The sequence below is a fragment of the Heterodontus francisci genome, chromosome 4, assembly GCF_036365525.1.
Source record: "Heterodontus francisci isolate sHetFra1 chromosome 4, sHetFra1.hap1, whole genome shotgun sequence".
Classification (NCBI taxonomy): Eukaryota; Metazoa; Chordata; class Chondrichthyes; order Heterodontiformes; family Heterodontidae; genus Heterodontus; species Heterodontus francisci.
In genome coordinates, this window is record NC_090374.1 from 178,507,731 (window position 1) to 178,526,528 (window position 18,798).

Genomic DNA, 18,798 nt, shown 5'->3' on the forward strand with positions numbered 1-18,798 from the left:
ACTGACCAAATGTCTCCATCCGAGGTTGCCTTGAAGTCAAACATTTTAAAAAGCAGAACACACAGCTAATAGGAAACATAGAAATCTTTAAATGTCTTCACTACATTTACCGTCATGTGGCAACTCATCACCTCCCCACTTTAATGTTTTGACTGCATTATTGCTAAAAATAGGAAATCAATATTTCTGAACAGAAATTGTAACGCAGCATCCTTTTTTTACTTTCAACATATAGTCTAGATTAGGTGTTCAAACTAGAGTGTTCAGGCCACATCTGGCACACAAAACTCAGTTCTATTTTAGCTCATTTACTTAGTCACAAGCTTAAATCAGACTACCCAGATGTGTATCGGCAGTTGTAAGTACACAAAATGTAATGGCAGTATTGATATAAACTTAATATATGACCTACTACACCCAAGGTAGGAATAACACTGGCATGAAGCTTGAAAATTCTGCCTAGCCTAGAAAATGTATGGAAAACCACTAATATACCCAGTAAAAACATTGGAAACCCATCCCAAGAGAATTAAGTGTTATATATCCTCTTCCTGCATTAAGTGGCATCACACTTGATTTACTGAATTCAATGCAGAGACATTAGCCTCAGATTCCCAAGATGGATATATCCCTCAGCAACGTGACAGATACACATCGGTCATTCAAGGACCAAATGGAGCAACCCTACAGTCACTTCAGCATAGCTATTAAAATTGCAAGTGAGCTATTTTGCTTTCAGACTTCAACTACATTTTTTAACACTTAAAAATAAGACAGACAAGATTTGCCACTTAGCCCAACTGTTTGGCTATCAAGCAAGGTAGCCGCTGACATATCTGTCCTTCAGTACATTAGAAGTTTGTTTCAATTTTATGGGGCATGGGTATAGATAGTAGGGAGGCACAGAAAAATATTAGTTTTCTTTTGGAAAATAATCTGGGAAATAATAGTATAATGTTTAAGGGCACCTGTTAAACTGACAGATGTGAACAAGGAATATAACCTGTATATGTTTCAACACAGCACAACTGCTGCAATGCAGGGTAAAGCTCTCAAAATCTGAACTACTGAGATTTCAGTAGCCTAACAAATCTAAAACCAAGTTTTCCTCCCTCCATGTTTTGTTTATGAATGATCTTGTCAACCTCTTCTATGTTGGGTGGTTAATAAGAGGCAACAGCATCAATTGACAAGTGGCAGTTATATCAAACTCTGGTGAGCCCTATTAGTGCATGAAGGCATGGGAACATTTTACTGGAGTGCCAATGGAAAAGTTACAATTCTCAACCCAAAGCATTTGGGCAGTGTGTTTTATGTTCACCACAATAGCTGAAAATTTAAAACTTGCACCAATAATAAAAGTGCATAGAACTACATAAAATGAAGTTATTTTGAGCAACTAAGATATCACTTGGGAAATGAATTTGTCTATTGTTAATGCTGCTGCGTACCCCTGGCCTACAGGAAATACACGACCTAGCTGCAGCAGGAAAAAGATGGAACCAATCTCTTCTTGCCTGAGCTCCCTATCATTTATAAGTAAAGCCATGAATACTTTAAACGGTCATTAGATAGTTGCTTCTAAAAAAAAACTGCACTGCATGGGATCTGAGCAGCTGTAACTCAAAAATCACAAGTAAAATGAATGAACTGGCCCCATTTACAATACTAGGCAGCATACCTAACATCTGTGTTTAAGCGCTTTGAAAGTCTTTACACAAACTATTCTTAGTATCAGATATCTTGGCCAGTGCAGAAGGGGCTCAAAACCACTAGATTGTTTGTTAATACCTATCAGAACAAACATTCTGATGAGATGTCATTTGTCAAGTATTCAATGCTGCTGGGCGTGCTCTAAAGACTGGGATAAGCTCCCATCTCTGACAATTATCCAGTAACTCAATTTGGAAATGTGGGGATTCCCTGCTCATCTCCCTGCCCCACACACCCATTAATTCGAAAGCCTGACAACTCGCACCATCACGAGTCCACATGAATGATATGCACTTGAGGAAATAACGGAGGACAACCTGCAGCCATTTAATTCAAGACCAGAAATGTTTAGGCTGCACTGATAGCAATTACTCAAAACATAGACTAAACATTTTACAGATTCAAAATCTGATTCCATCATACTGTAAATTTATGTAAAGAGGCTCAAATACATAAGATATGCTTTGCAACAGAGAGAATCCATTTTCAAGACCTCAGTTGCCTCAAGGTGGTCAACTATTCACAAATGAAAAATGTTCAAACTCAATAGTGAGCAGGATTCGTAGTTGTTACACTATTGCAAAGTCTTGCCAGATTTACTGTGTTGATTGTCCCCTGATCAATTCCACACTAATTACATTCAGTAAAGAATGCCAGTTTCTGGCACAAGGAATGTGGCCAGACGTCTGACTGATTCACAACAAAGAACAACCTTTTAAAAAAGACTCTTCCACAGAATCCCATTCTGCAGCTACTGCTAATACTACACCAACCAAATTACAACGGTCAGCACACCAAGAAAAGCACGACCTGTAACAGACATGTCAGAAAATAAACTTTTAGTCCTCTCCATACCTATCCCCATCCCCAAACCTTTTTGGCTTGGGAGACTTAGCAATTAATCCTAACAGTAAATGCAGTAAAACGAACCAGATGCAGCTTCCTGTTTTCCAGTGTCTGTCAGGTAGCAATATCCTGCACATACATTTCAAAGAAACAGAAAACCTGCTCAGAAATGGAGACTCAAAGAAAAAAAATTGCAAATCCCAAACGTCTGAATTAAGAACAGGAAATGCTGGAAACACAAGTCAGGCAGCATCTGCAGCAAGAGGAAGGTACAGGATTATGGTTCAGGCCCATGGCCTTTCTTCAGAAAGATGGCTGGTAGTCACACTTAACCATCCCCATAATCCCCTCTCCACCAAGTTATTCTCTTCAAATTTCAATTTTGTTGCTTCCAATTCCATGTCTAAATCACTGAGATACTAAGTGAAGGCAGTCCCATAGGCCATTTATGATGAAGCACTACTCAGCACCTCTTTCCAGTCTAAGAAATATTTTCAACCCAGCCATTTGCTTTCTGCTCACCAACAACCCGCTGTGACACCATTCCCCTCTCAATTCCATGTGTCGTCTTTGCCACAAGTCTGTGACATGATACCTTATCAAATGCATTTTGAAAATCTATTTACATCACACTCACTATTTCCTTAATCTGTCCTCTCAAGAATTCTACAAGATTGGTCAGGCAAAACCTGCCTTTTAGAAATCAATGCCAACTGGGCCTTGCTAACTCATGTTTTCCAGTTGTTTAGTAATTTCATCCCACATTATCAGTTCCAGTAGTTTACCAACTCAGGATTAATTCATCTATAATTTCTGGGCTTATCTGTGCCATTTTAAGTGACAATTTCCACCTTCCCACAGAATTATTATATATTGCTGAAAACAGACATTTTGTCAAGTTTTTCATCTTGCATTCATTAGGACAATTTGCAAGAATACCAATGTAAGGGAAAGCAACAAACTGCATCTCAAAACTCAACCCTTTTTTCCAAGTTCCAAATGACTTAACTTGATGCACACCGAAAGATAAAATACAGTCTACCAAAGGTGTAGCTGGATTATACTATCAGCCCTTGGTTTAGTGGTAGCACTCTTGCCTGAGTCAGATGGCCATACATTCAAGTTCCACTCCAGGACTTAAGCACATAATCTAGGTTGACACTTCAATGCAGTACTGAGGAGCACTGCATTATCCAATGTGCTACCTTTCAAATGAGATGCTAAACTGAGACCCAGTCTGCCTGCTCAGGTAGTAGTAAAAAATGAGGTGGCAAAAAGCAAGGGAGCTCTCCTGACGCTGTGCCCAACACTTAAACTTTAAACCACATCACCAGAATAAATGTAGTTCTTCTTATTGTCTGCAGGACCTTGCTGTACACAAATCTGCAACCATGTTTCCCTACATTCCAACAGTGACTAACACTTGGTACTTCAGTGGCTGTGAAGTGCTTTGAAACATCCCAAGGACGTGAAAGGCACCATATAAAAAAAGTGATCTATTCCAAGCTCCAATGTAATCTGCAGGTAGTGTCCATATTTACGTAATGCACTCTGACAACATACAGGATGATGTTTGAACACACATCATGGAATATACCTCAGGCACAAATTTTGGCAATTTCTAAAGTAATGCAACTGACAAAGAACTGGGCATTTTGACAAGTCCTAACAGCTCCAACTGCTTTTGATCCAAACTGATAAAATTAGATCACTTTTTTTTTAAACTTCTAATTAATTTTTTTCCCATTGCATTCTTCCAGCCTGGCAAAAAAAAAGCAAATCTCTGGCAATGTCACAGTCTAGTCTATATAGGCGGAGCTACATGCCCATTTAATTTTTCTTCCCTCCCCTTTAAGCACCTCATCTCCAATATAATTTCTGGGCGTCAGGAAAAAGGAAGACACAATGCATGCTGAAGGGAGCAACATTAACACAGAAATCATATTCTCAAGGAACCAAGCAGTAGTTGTTGGGAAAACTTTGTAACCTCAATTACAGGAAAACAAACTATACTTATGAAATACAATGCCTGAATGAACAAAATAATAGTAGAACACACACCCCACAAAGTTCAACATAAAACTTAGCACAGGCACAATCCTAATGATTTATTCCACGGTCTTTCAAACTGATAATACAATGAATAATTCATTATAGGTTAATCACTTCCTGAATGCTTCAAAATGCCAACATTCTTGATGCTCAACATTTTGTGTTTTTAAAAAGCACATTCCTGCAAAAATGCATTTCTGCTCTGTAATAAATTTGTCCACATTTTGAAGTGGCCATTTTATTAAGAGCATTATTAAATGCAAAGTTTTAGTTTAGTTTAGAGATACAGCACTGAAACAGGCCCTTCGGCCCACCAAGTCTATGCCGACCGTCAACCACCCATTTATACTAATCCTACACTAATCCCATATTCCTACCACATCCCCACCTGTCCCTATATTTCCCCTACCACCTACCTATACTAGGGGCAATTTATAATGGCTAATTTACCTACCAACCTGCAAGTCTTTTGGCTTGTGGGAGGAAACCGGAGCACCCGGAGAAAACCCACGCAGACACAGGGAGAACCTGCAAACTCCACACAGGCAGTACCCAGAATTGAACCCGGGGCGCTGGAGCTGTGAGGCTGCGGTGCTAACCACTGTGCCGGACAGTTGTTGAGGTAGGGAGTAGAAAAGAGAAATAAATGGGGAGGTTTAATTTCTCTCCTCTCATGGAGATTCACATGTCAGTCAACAGATACATAAAGTCAAAAATGCTATTTCATGAATTAATTGAGTCCCTCACTGTTAGAGACTGAGTAACAGCCAGCTATAATAAATGGAACTACAATAAGTCCCCAGCTTTCAATTTGATGAGGACATAAACAGTATTTCACAGCCAAAACGAAGACAAACTGAACAATCTGGAAATTGGAAAATAAAATTCTGCAAGTACACAGCATGTCAGTCAGTAGAATAGTAAGGCAAATGAATTCGGAGGCATATGATGTTATGAGGCCTGTTTAAAGCAAAGCAGAGAAAATTACATGTCTTAACATGGTGATAAATCCAGTATTAACTTTGCAGATAATTGGAGAGGCATCAGAAAATCTCAATTGCCAATTAAGGAAAGGAGGTCAGATGCAAGTCATAATTCAATTTCTCCTTTGAGAAATTTGCTTTTTTGATTAATTTTGTATGCAAACAAATCACAAGTAATGTACGGCCTCAAACAGTGCTGATCAACTCTTGCCCTGCTGCTGGATGTTTCCCCCCTCCCCTCTAGAATTCTTGCATTGTTTTTTTTTAAAAACTTATTCTTAGGATGTGCGCATTGCTGGCAAGGCCAGCATTTATTGCCCATCCTTAATTGCTCTCGAGAAGGAGTTGGTGAGCTGTCTTCTTGAACCACTGCATTCCATGTGGTGAACGTACACCTTCAGTACTATTAAGGAGGGAGTTCCAGGATCATGACCCAACGACAATCAAGGAACAACAATATAGTTCCAAGTGTAGCTTGGAGGGGAACTTGCAGGTGGTGGTGTTGCCATGCATCTGCTGCCCTTGTCCTTCTAGGTGGTAGAGGTCACATGTTTGGAAGGTGCTGTCTAAGGGGGCTTAGCAAGTTGCTGCAGTACATTTTGTATATGTGCGCCAGGGACAGAGATATTGAATGTTTAAGGTGGTGGATGGGGTGCCGATCAAGCGGATCTACAGGAACTAGTTATCCTCCACTAATTTACCTAAACAACATTCCATTATTTGGATGTGATCCTTGACAGTCGGCGTCACCAAACTGTTGGACTGCAGAAAGCATCAATATAAATGCTGATTCCAAGGACATTTGAAGAGCACTTCTAACTGGGTATCGCAGGGTAGTGATCAGAAACCTAAAACTTTGTCTATTGTATTCTCCATAATCCAGAGCTAAGGAAGCCAACTATAGAGCCCTTGGCACCAGTTACTATCAGCTAGTCCAAGGGATTCAAACTTGAGTCCTCCCCAGCCTACTTGCCTTCAATACTCATGTGATAAACTCACTAAAATGATTGCAGAAGTAGGTGGAGCAGTATACGAACGAAAGTAAATCAGTCAGCTGCTTGTGTACACTAAAGTTGCATCTTAAGCACAACATCTAAATATTATCTGCATGCTTTAAGATACACACTGAGGTATAAGAATACCGAAAAGTGAAGGAGGGACGTGCTGCCTTGTAACTTCAAACAAAGAACAGTACAGCACAGGAACAGGCCACTCGGCCCTCCAAGCCTGCGCCGATCTTGATGCATGCCTAAACTAAAACCTTCTGCACTTCCGGGGTCCGTATCCCTCTATTCCCATCCTGTTCGTGTATTTGTCAAGATGCCTCTTAAACATCTCTATGGTACCTGCTTCCACCACCTCCCCCGGCAACAAGCTCCAGGCACTCACCACCCTGTGTAAAGAACTTGCCTCGCACATCCCCTCTAAACTTTGCCCCTCTCACCTTAAACCTATGTCCTCTAGTAACTGACTCTTCCACCCTGGGAAAAAGCTTCTGACTATCCACTCTGTCCATACCGCTTATAACTTTGTAAACCTCTATCATGTCGCCCCTCCACCTCCGTCATTCCAGTCAAAACAATCCGAGTTTATCCAACCTCTCAGCTAATGCCCTCCAGACCAGGCAACATCCTGGTAAACCTCTTCTGTACCCGCTCCAAAGCCTCCACATCCTTCTGGTAGTGTGGCGACCAGAATTGCACGCAATATTCTAAGTGTGGCCTACCTAAAGTTCTGTACAGCTGCAGCATGACTTGCCTATTTTTATATTCTATGCCCCGACCGATGAAGGCAAGTATGCCGTATGCCTTCTTGACTACCTTATCCACCTGCGTTGCCACTTTCAGTGACCTGTGGACCGGTACGCCCAGATCTCTCTGCCTGTCAATACTCCTAAGCGTTCTGCCATTTACTGTATACTTCCCACCTGCATTAGATCTTCCAAAATGCATTACCTCACATTTGTCCGGATTAAACTCCATCTGCCATTTCTCCGCCCAAGTCTCCAACCGATCAATATCCTGCTGTATCCTCTGACAATCCTCATCACTATCCGCAACTCCACCAACCTTTGTGTCATCCGCAAACTTACTAATCAGACCAGCTACATTTTCCTCCAAATCATTTATATATACTACAAAGAGCAAAGGTCCCAGCACTGATCCCTGCGGAACACCACTAGTCACATCCCTCCATTCAGAAAAGCACCCTTCCACTGCTACCCTCTGTCTTCTATGACCGAGCCAGTTCTGTATTCATCTTGCCAGCTCCCCTCTGATCCCATGTGACTTCACCTTTTGTATCAGTCTGCCATGAGGGACCTTGTCAAAGGCTTTACTGGTCCATATAGATAACATCCACTGCCCTTCCTTCATCAATCATCTTTGTCACTTCCTCAAAAAACTCAATCAAATTAGTGAGACACGACCTCCCCTTCACAAAACCATGCTGCCTCTCACTAATAAGTCCGTTTGTTTCCAAAACATATGTAAATATGGTGGTTCACGACCATGTGTTTTTCAAGTACATCAAAAATTGCTATTAAACCGCATTCCTGCGAAAGTGCATTTCGGCTCTATTCTAAATTGGTCCAAATTTTGAGGTGGCCATTTTATAAAAAGCAATATTATATGCAAAGTCTCTTACCAGCTGGCCAGTCGCTAAGGGGATAGGAAGCAGAAAGAGAAAGACTCAATCCAGGCTCCTTTCCTGCTGTATATTTTTTGGTTGAGGAAAGGGGCAGATGGTGGCAGTAGAGTATTGGTGCTTAGCTAGAAGATGTGGAGCAGCATGTTGATGCCACAAACTTCGACAGCACCTCCCATACCGGCAACTTCTACCATCTAGAAGGACAAGGGCAGCAGATACATGGGAACAATACCACCTGCAAGTTCCCCTCCAAGCCACACACCATCCTGACCTGGAGCTACACTGCCATTCCTTCACGGTCGTTGGGTCAAAATCCTGGAACTCCCTCCGTAACAGCACTGTGGGTGTACCTACACCCCAAGGACTGCAGCTGTTCAAGAAGGCAGCTCACCACAACCTTCTCAAGGGCAATTAGGGATGGACAAAAAATGCTGGCCAAACCAGCAACGCCTACATTCCATTAACAAATGAAAAAAACTTCAAGGGCTATAACTAGTTTATTGTCAGATTAAATTTGTTGCAATCACAATTTTATATTGTAGGCACTTGTACGTACACAATGGCATGCCTTTTGAGGCAATATGCTGCTAAATTTGGAGACTTGAGTTTTGAGCATTTCCAAGCCATAACAGCAGTCTATCCTCTCAAGTAACTATCAAATTTAATTCCCAATATTAAAGGAAGCATTAGGTCATGGGAAGATCTTATCCCATTGGGAGTGTGAAAAAGGGCAACTCACTCCCTAAAACAAAGAAAACAGAAAAATGTTCTTAAAATGTTTAGTTCCACTTCCACGCACTATTGTAGATGTATTTCTATTCATAGCCTTTTATTTCCACTCTCTGTAGTCAAGCTTTCTTCCAGCATCTACATTCTTGCCTGATCTTGTAAACTGCCCAAGAACAGTTAAAAGAAAACAATTTACCCACAGAAAACACTTCTGAAAAAACTCTATATTTAACTACACTCAATGGAAAGCAGACAAATTGATTCTTTCTGATTGATGGCATGTTGATGACTCAGCATCTAGCATGCTGAAAACAGATTATATAGAGAGCAGAGCCCGTTGGAACAAGTCCATTACTTGATCATGAAACTGCTCAGTTACTCGGAAATGCTTGTTCAGTGGGGTTTCACACAGTCAATTAATTAATGAATCTCAACAGGTTCCATAACTACTATTTTTCTCTGGTAGCATGACAAAGGGGTTCCAGTCATATATTTCTCCACTAAATCATAAAAAAAAGGAGTTCCTGCTACATTTTAGGCAAGTATAAAATACTGGAATAAAAAGAGATAATGCTGGAAATACTTCGCAGGTCTGGCAGCACCTGTGGAGAAAGTGTGGTAACATTTTATCTCAATGACCTTCCACCAGAACAAAAGGTCACAGACCTGAAAGTTAACTCTATTCATCACCCAAAAGATGCCACCAGACTTGATATTTACAGCATTCACAGTATTTGACTTTTGCACAATATATTGGATACTTCTTGTCTGCTTTTGACACCTTAACTTTTACAATCTCGCTATTTTTACCCAATAAAGTTCGTACAGGAGACAGATTGTTAACTCAACATGGGCAAGTTTCACTGGCTTTCAGTGAGGTCACTCAATGGAGTATCTGCAGCAGCTGATCTCAAACTCAAGGTACTTAATTGAAGTATTTTGTGTTTATTATGAAATCTGAATAGGCCAGTGTTAAGTTTTACCCATTCCTTTTACAATTGGCTGGCATCTGAGGAAAACATTCCCAACACATGTACTAGGCAGTACACAAGTCAGTCAAAGCTCATCTTGCAGGGCAGAGATCTGCACAAAGCTGTCATTCACGCACCAATTTTGTTTTATTGCAGCAAAGTAAAATTGTAAAACATTTACTCCTTAGTATTCATGGACAACTTTAAAGCAGCAATGTGGAACATTTATAGCAGAGAGGACATACAAGTGGGAATTCATAATAAATCTTTTGTAAATCGTCTTAATCAACCGTCTTTGACGATCACAATCTTATACTGTAGGCACTTGTATGTACACATAGCATGTCTTTTGAGGGAATATGCTGCTAAATTTGGAGACTTCAGTTTTGAACATTTCTAAGCCATAATAGCAGTCTATCGTCTCAGGTAACTAACAAATTGGCTCAGAATTTCCAGTAAGAATAACTGTGATACCATAACTGTGCAGGAGCAGGAAGACTGACAGGAAAAATTTCTTCACTCAGAGGGTGATGAATCTCTGGAATTCTTTACCCCAAAGGACTGTGCAAGCTTAATCAGTGAACATGGTCAAGACAGAAATCAGAGATATCTGGATACTACAGCTATCAAGGGATCTGGGAATAGCACAGGAAAGTGGTGTTGAGGTATATGATCAGCCATGATCGAGTCGAATGGTGTAGAAGGCTCAACAGCAATGAATGGCCTACTCCTGCTCCTCGGTTCCATCAGCACTCATCGTTACTATGGAGTAAATCAGATAGCAACTACCACTGACCACACATGTACAGTTCAATGTGGAAATTAGAAAATTGCTGTCCAAGTTGCCCTGCTCTGGCTAGAAACTGCCATAGAGCCCAGAGACTTGCCACTGAAACACTGACAACTAAATCCACCAGCTACAATTAGGGCTTGTCCTTTCAAGTGTACGTAAATATTTAAATGGCGTGATACGGCTTAATTACTGCCAGACAATCTCCTGGCCACTAAAAATTAATATTTACAAATGTGAACTCTCATTCCTGCATATTTTAATTACTGGAGATTTAAAACATTTAAATAAAAAAACTACTTTATCTGTCTCGTATGTCTATTAAACACATGTTTCTTGCACTTTCTGTACATGATTTGCTATTAAATTGACTATTTGAAATTACACTTCCTGTTTCAGATTCTGCAGGTCTCAGTAAGGATTCTTGAATGCCCTGTTCACATGCCCCAAATCCCCGATAGAGGGCAGTGCATTGTTAGAATTTCTAATCAATGCAAGTTATAGTGAGGAAGTCCACAGAAAATTTGTGGACAAATTTAAGTGTAATGAATCATTCATACGCCACTGACTGCAACATTCCAGCCATTATTCTAAATCCTCATCTCAGAATATGCAATACTTCTAGTTATTTTGCATGAAAGTTAACAGCAGGTTTGTGTTCACACTTTTGGCATTCCAGACTGCAAGTCTTGGAAATAACTTGCCCAACAATACCCTAGACTCCTAGCACTATATATCCATCAAGCTTTACTCAATACATAATTACGGACAAATTAATATTTAAATCTTTTGTCGTCAAGAAACATCTGTACTATAAAAGGATAGCAAAATTTTTCAAAGACTTTTAAGAAAATGTCACAGACTTAACTTCAACTTTTGGACTCTGCTGATTTAGCTGGGGAAATGATGAAAATCAGTCAAATCTCCCACTCTGGATCACTATCCAGCAACCTGTCCTGGAAATGCCCAATTAGGCACTATAGAACTATACAATATAGCTATGTCCAGGGACTCAGGACAATTCTGAGATACTCAGGATTACAACAGCGGATTGCAATCCGGCACTGTCTGCTGAGAACACATCTACACGGACATTAGGTGAGGACAGATGATTCATACAGACAGAAAATGCTGAAAATACTCATCAGGTGAATAAGTACCATTGTAGTGAGAGACAGAGCTAATGTTCCAAATCGATGATATTTTGTCACAAGATTGTCAGGCGTGACAAGTCTTTCCAACACTCACCAATAATGGCTACTTGGCCAACATCTCATGGTCTGACAGCCGGGTAACGACATCCCAATACACCATGTTGACACCTTCAAAGGAGGGAAGGAAACTGTCCAAGAAGGAAAGTATCAATAGATGCCCAGACAGCAGAAACCAGGGTCTATTGACTTTCTGGTAGAACGCAAATGATTTGTACTGTAGTATCTAGCCACATACAGGCAATTTTTGTGCAATGCCTAATTCTTTTCGTATTCCACTTGCTGTAAACTGGCAGGAGCAGTTGGAAAACAGACCACTTGGCTAAGAGTGCTTCAGTTACAGCTCTTACCAGAGGTCAGAATGGCCCAGATAAAGAGAAGTTGCTACCCAGACTGTTCAACTGAAGGGTGTGTCATGGTAGCAAGCAGTTTAGAAAGGCCAATTTGTTTTTTATTTTAAGTGCTATCTGCCCTGACAAAGAAACAATCGCAGGACTAAACACTGTTATGAGACACTGGGTACCAAGACAAGAATTAAGTGAAGCTTTTAAAACTTGAACACGCTTCAGTTGAAAAAAAAATGGAAGCATGGTTAACAGTTAAATATTAAGTCTATGTATTTGGACAAAATTATCATTGGCATGGCCATCAGGATGTTCTTCATATCCGTGCTTTCAGTAACACCCATCAGGATACTTTTAATATTAGTGTTTATGCTGTCATCCATTGTGGTTATTCTGCTGAAAAGGAAAACAGCAATTAAATCAACTCTCAGAGCACCAGGTATATCTGGTTAAAATGGTCATTAGACACTACAAAATAGGCATATTTATGCAGTACTGGCTTCTGGGTAATCATCAAGTAAACTTCTAACAGCTGTTGTTCAGCTCTACTCCTCCAGGTAATATTCCAAAGAATCATAAAGGCCATTCCTGCACATGGTCGGATTCTGATTTTAGAATCTAATTTCCAGGTGTCAACAGAAGACTTCAGTTGCAGAAATGAAGTGGTGCAGTAACAGTTTAGAGCAGGGTAGTTCACTCTTCCAGGGTTGTTGTACAATATATAAATCTCACGCATAAATTTTACCTGCTGACATTTGACTTAAATGATGCTTTGCATGGTTGACGTACAAGAATTCAAATTGGTGTTTCATTCAGCAATGTTGTCAACTAGTGCAGCTTCACTGTACTTTGAGAAGTATTTATTAATAGGCAGATATCTTAGCTAAAGAAAGACACTTTAGATAACAAAACAGATTATAGATCATCTATGGATGATCAAACGAAGTGGCTGACTAATGGGGCAGTATACTCACTTGTATTATTGGCCAACACACATTTAATTATTTTAAAAAGTACATAAACAAAAGACAGGCAACGAGAAATGATAAAAGAAACTGGTATATCAAATTAAACTTATTCACGGCAAAAAATAATTTATGTTGGTTGCAGTATTTGGCCAGGTAGATCAGATTTCATGAGGCAGAAACAAACCACAGTGCCTGAAAGTTCAGAGCAGACAATTTATAGGAAATGCATCCAGTGCTTAAAAGGAATCCTGCTTTTTCTCCCGTACAACTGCAGTCCTTATCTGAAATCAGAGGTCGTGTACATTTTGAGAGAACTACAGAAACCAAAACTTTCATCTGATGACCTACAAGTCCTGGATACGAAATACAGCATCCCCAACTTACTACCTAAAGATTAAAAGTTGCAACACTTTGAACAGTATACTACTGCCTGTGAAAATGCAACACTATTTTATTTGCATCCTACTTGGCATTGCAGTCAGAAAGTGCCCCAAAATGACAGGAACTCTGACATCGCGCTGAAGGAAAGGGTGTTGAAGTCATGAGACCATGGTAGGTAAAAGTGATTAGAACTTACTAAAGACAACATAAACTGGTAGGGCCGAATGACCTGTGTCTGGGTGTTAATTTTATGGCCATAGCCATTAAAAAAGATTTAATTAACATCCAATAAATGAACTGATTTTGTTTTTGATGTCAAGGAATGGCAGATACTAGTAGAAAGTTAATACAATTTGTCATCTTTCCCATTACAGAAATGATTTGCTCCGGTGGGGGGAAATACAGAACAAGAGGGTGCAAAGTTAAAATTAAAGCTAGGCCATTCAAGAGTAAAATCAGGAAGGCTAGTGGAAATCTGAATCTCACTCCCTGCAAAGGCTTTGGATACTAAGCCAATTGAAATTTTCAAGCCTTTTGTTTGGCAAATGCATCAAGGAATACCAAAGGACAGGTAAATGAAGCCGAGGTGCAGCTCTGCCATGAATGGCGCAATGGCCTAATTTTCTTCCTGTGCGAGAGTATAGCAAAATTAAATTAGTAATGATAAAGGCACATAACTTAAATTTCAAAAAAAATTTGAGAAGGTGCCTCACAAAAACATGTGGCCAAGACAGTTATAAATTGGTTAAATAGGAGAGAGAAGATTGTGATCAATATTAATACCAGTGGATAGGAAACAGCCCCTAGGATTGCTTCTGTTACCAATATTAAAAGATGACACCTACAAAAAAAACTTAGCAAATGCACAAACGTTAAATAATGGAATGCAGTATTAGCTTATATTTTTCAATGTTAAGGGAAACAACCATGCTTACAAAGTGAAAAACATTAAGTAAGTGAGGCAGAAGACCCAAATTTAGCAATTAACCAAACATTGGATAACTGCCATTCAAAATATGCCAACATCACAAAACAGATGCCCATAAAAATTGCAGGCTCTCAAAAACCTGTTCTGAAAAAGGTGCAGTCCCATATTTCAGCTCTGCTATATTTCAACTATTGTATTGCAAAGTTCAATCAATTCACCAGAGCCAGTTCCTGTTCATCACACAAAACAAACCTCTCAAATTGTTGCTCTCACCCACCAAACTGAACAGAACACCATAAAAAGTGTAATTTTAAAGTCAAATTTGCAAAGAGCTCAAGCAATTCAGAACTGGATGCACAGAAAAAAAACAGAAATTACTAACACAAACATATCTTTTCTGTCTACAATTTACAACATACCCAGATTAGAGGCTATTTCTGTTGCTAAAAGCATTAATGCCAGTGGCTGATTCTGCACAATTTGAAGGTGAGCAGCACAAACAACTTGCACATTTAATATCCTTAACATCCCCAGGTCCTTCACAGGAACATTAAAAATTTGACTCAGCCACATAAATAACTAAGACATTTAACCTCAACATAAACAAATTACAAATGAAAACCAGTTCAGTCACCTGGGTATTCAGACAAATCTATCAATCTGACTCAAAAAGGCCATCTTTAACTGATCACAGCACTTAATGCTGGTGTTGTTTACCAAATTGAACAATTTCATTCCCAGGCACCATCATAAATTCACCAGTTACCAAAATTACCTAACAGATGGATTACTTCCAAAAAAATGTCAATTAATTCACTGTTAAAGTCATCAGCTGCATTGAGCAAAGCAGCCAATGTCTGCCATGAAACTTGCTACTAGCAAAGGAAATGATTTTAAAACAGATACAAAATGGCACATGATAAAACATCAATATGTGGTGTCAGAACAGTGGAGCAATGAGGTCAACTCTAAACTCCCCTCCCCCGTCGTCCAAAACCTGTTTTGAGAACTTCCAGACACTCTTGTGGCTGCCTATAAAGTGACACTAGCAAAGACCAGTCTCCTTGGCCACAATATATTGCATTTGTATATAGTGTGTCTGCAACATAAAACAATGGTGTTTCACCTTTAGGTATATGGATAGCTTTTGATGAGCATTTTTATTTTTAAAAAGAGGGGAAACAATTAAGAAGTCTGTCATTAATGGCAGGACAAAGTGGAGGCAGAGGGCAGTCAGGAAAATGGAGTGTGCAAGGATTGTATGACTTGGTGAGACTGCATCGGTGAAATTAAATAGATGGATTTCATATCTTAAAAAACGAAGAGCGAGTCATTTCCAGTCAGAAAAATTCACAACACCTGAAGCTTTGTGTGAAGCCTTGTGATATAACAGCTACAGTACATGGTCCCCCTTTCGGTTACAAAATAAAACTATTAGTGCAGTTTGGATTACAGTGAAACACTTGAGTACAAACCCTGATTAAAACATAAGGCTTGCAAAAACAGCTTTGTGGCCAGAGTCTTGGTGTTGGCAAAAAACACAACTAATAATTATATTGTATTGAACCTTACAGATTAGAACTTGTTCATAAATTACTAAACATTTGCTTATTGTTTATTGTGTCATCTGAACTTCTGAATGCTTAATTGTCTTACAACACAGTAACATACGTGTTCTCATAGTTTCTCCAGGGAATTCATTAACTGCTCAAGCAGAGAATGTTGTACACCAGCGATTAAAAGGACTAAAAGGGCACAATCATACAGAAAAATTCAGACTCCTGGTTATGCAGTCAAGAGATAACCACCTCAATCTGATCACACACTTGATTAAAATGCACCCTTGCTTTTCACAAACACTTCTTCCAAGACTGTGTTAAACATATGATTGATAATTGTGCTTCACACAACTCAGAAGTGGCATATTTCAAAAAGAGGAAAAAAATCCACCACGCAGTTTTATTGCAAATCCAAAGCACATGAAACTGATCAACAACGAGCCCACAAAAGTATCGACTGAACAGGATATTTAAAAAAAAGTTCCTCCTCGAACAAAATCTACATACTTCCTGTTGTTTCTTTGATATTCTGTTGCATTAAGCTAACTCGGAGCTTCAGCAAAAAAGTGACGAAGTAATCTGTAACTGTTTCAAAAATCTTTCGGACTCATGCAATCATTTAGCGAAAAGAAACTACTCCATTTCTGCCAACCCTATGACTAAGTGTTTGAGAGGCGCTGTTGTTGAAAAAGCAGCCTTGCCAGAAAATGGTGACGGTAAACAGGGGGGGGGGGGGGAAGGAAGGGAAAAAAAAATCCACTCAGCGACACAATGAAACAGAGTCAGGAGACTCAGGACTGACTTTTTCAAGCTTACACACAAGGGTGCATGAAATTATAAAAGGAAAAAAGTAAAGTTAGAAAAAGAGAGAATAGACTCCTACCTTTAAACCGACTGCTATAAGATCTGTGACAATGCTGTAGGGAAGGAAAAAGGGGAAAAGAGAACATGAGAAAAAAAAAAGTTAAAGCTCCAGTTACTTATACACAGTGATACAATGAAACTTAAAAGTAAGAGACAGGGGGAAATGATTTACAAAATTAAAATTAGAAATGCTTTTTTTTTTAAAAAGGAAAGTTTTTTTTTAGAAAGATCTGCTTTTTTATGCTTGCAATAATTTTTTAAATTATAAAGGCAAAAGGAGAGTGCAGATGAAGCTATTCGAGTTATAAGAACAGCAAAAGTCTCAACGCTTTATTTTTTTGGGGGGGGGGGGGAGGCGGGCGGTGGGAAGCTGGAAAGGTTTTTCCTGCCAACTCGGCAGCATTGTATCAACACACAACCTACAACCTGAAACAGTCTCTTGCACAAAGCTAGACAAGAGTATGAAAAAACCCAGACAAGGCAGACATACTCGACCAGAAAATGATCACTCGTCATCCAGATCCCCTCGCTCAGTTACAAATTGCGCACATATTCTCTCAATTGGCTTTTCAAACTTTTTTTTTTAAATCACTTTTTTCCCCTCACCGTCTTCATTTAGGTTTGCAAAATACCGACAGATTTACTTCCAATGTTTTTTTTTAAAAAGGTGTTTTTGACGGGAGAAAATCTCCCATTCCCCCTCCCTCCAGACGCAATTTAACCTTTAAATTAACTCTTCTTTGGGGGGGGGGGGGGGGGGAAATACAGCCTGAAAAAGGGACAAACGCACAAAAATCCGTCGACAATCAATCAGGAACCAAAAAATATATATATAAAAGCCAACGAAACTGCCTCCAAACACTACAGGATTCGACCATAAAATGTCAGCCGAGTACAGGACCGGAAAAAAAAATCATTAATAGCACAATAATGATAATTCAAAAAGAGAAAGAAAGGTGGCGTCGAGCCTGGACGCCAAATCTAACCGGGCGGACGGGAGAAAAAGACCAAAGCCACCATGAACTTACCCGTCCATCGCACACACACCTACTGAAGACAGACACAGACACACACACACAGAAGGTGAAGAAGGCTGATGGCGGCGGTAACGGCAGACGGTTGGAGCAGCCGCGTGCGGAGCTTCTTTTCAAAAAGAAAAAGTCGTTGAGGTTCGCCAGAGGAAGGAAGGAGAAAGGAGGAGGTGGCAGCTCCAGCAACAACTTCCCGCCGTGAGTAATACCGAAGGGATTAGGGAGTGTCGCAACAAGCTCGGCCGCTGACGGAAGGGAAATGTTTGAAGAGTAGGAGGGAGAGAGAAGCTCCTCCTTTTTTGCAGCGTGTCTCCTCCTCTTTTCTCTTCGTTTCACCTCGCACACTCACAAAATGGCGGCCGGGCTCCCAATAATAGCGCAAGGCCTTGCACAGCAACCCGCCATTGAATCACCCCAAACAAGGTTTTTTCACATCACTTTTAATTCCAATTTTTTTTTTCAGAACCGTCCCTGCCTTATCTGGGATTTTCATTCCCCAGTTTTACTTTTTTTTGAACGCGTCTGAATTTCTGACTTTTAATTTCTGTGCCGGGGGTGGGGTGGGGGTTAATAATACATTCACCAACAACAAATGATGTGAATCTTTAAAATATGTATTTGGAAATCCTGTTCCTTCTATGTCTCATAATTAGTGGTTCCACCATGATCTTATGTGGTGAAGTGACTTTTCAGGGTATATTTTCTTAACTTACTTTAACAAAAGGGTTTTAAATCACTGTCCTGGATATAATCACCATTTTTACTGACTTTTTAAAATA

The 18,798-nt window shown here is 39.8% G+C and overlaps 1 protein-coding gene across 3 annotated transcripts in view; it reads right to left on the reverse strand.

Moving 5' to 3' along the window:
- ptbp3 (polypyrimidine tract binding protein 3) overlaps positions 1-18,288 on the reverse strand; it is a 131,161-nt gene extending 112,873 nt beyond the window's left edge. For 2 of the 3 annotated variants that reach the window (XM_068030659.1, XM_068030658.1), the window contains exons 1-2: positions 18,017-18,100; positions 17,008-17,041 (exon numbers count right to left, since the gene is read on the reverse strand). In XM_068030659.1, coding sequence (XP_067886760.1) covers positions 17,008-17,041; positions 18,017-18,024 — 42 coding nt within the window. In that variant the 5' untranslated portion in view covers positions 18,025-18,100. Of the gene's footprint in view, positions 1-17,007; positions 17,042-18,016 lie in introns of all 3 variants that reach the window. The other variant, XM_068030661.1, reaches the window with a different exon arrangement.
- Positions 18,289-18,798: the final 510 nt, after the last annotated feature.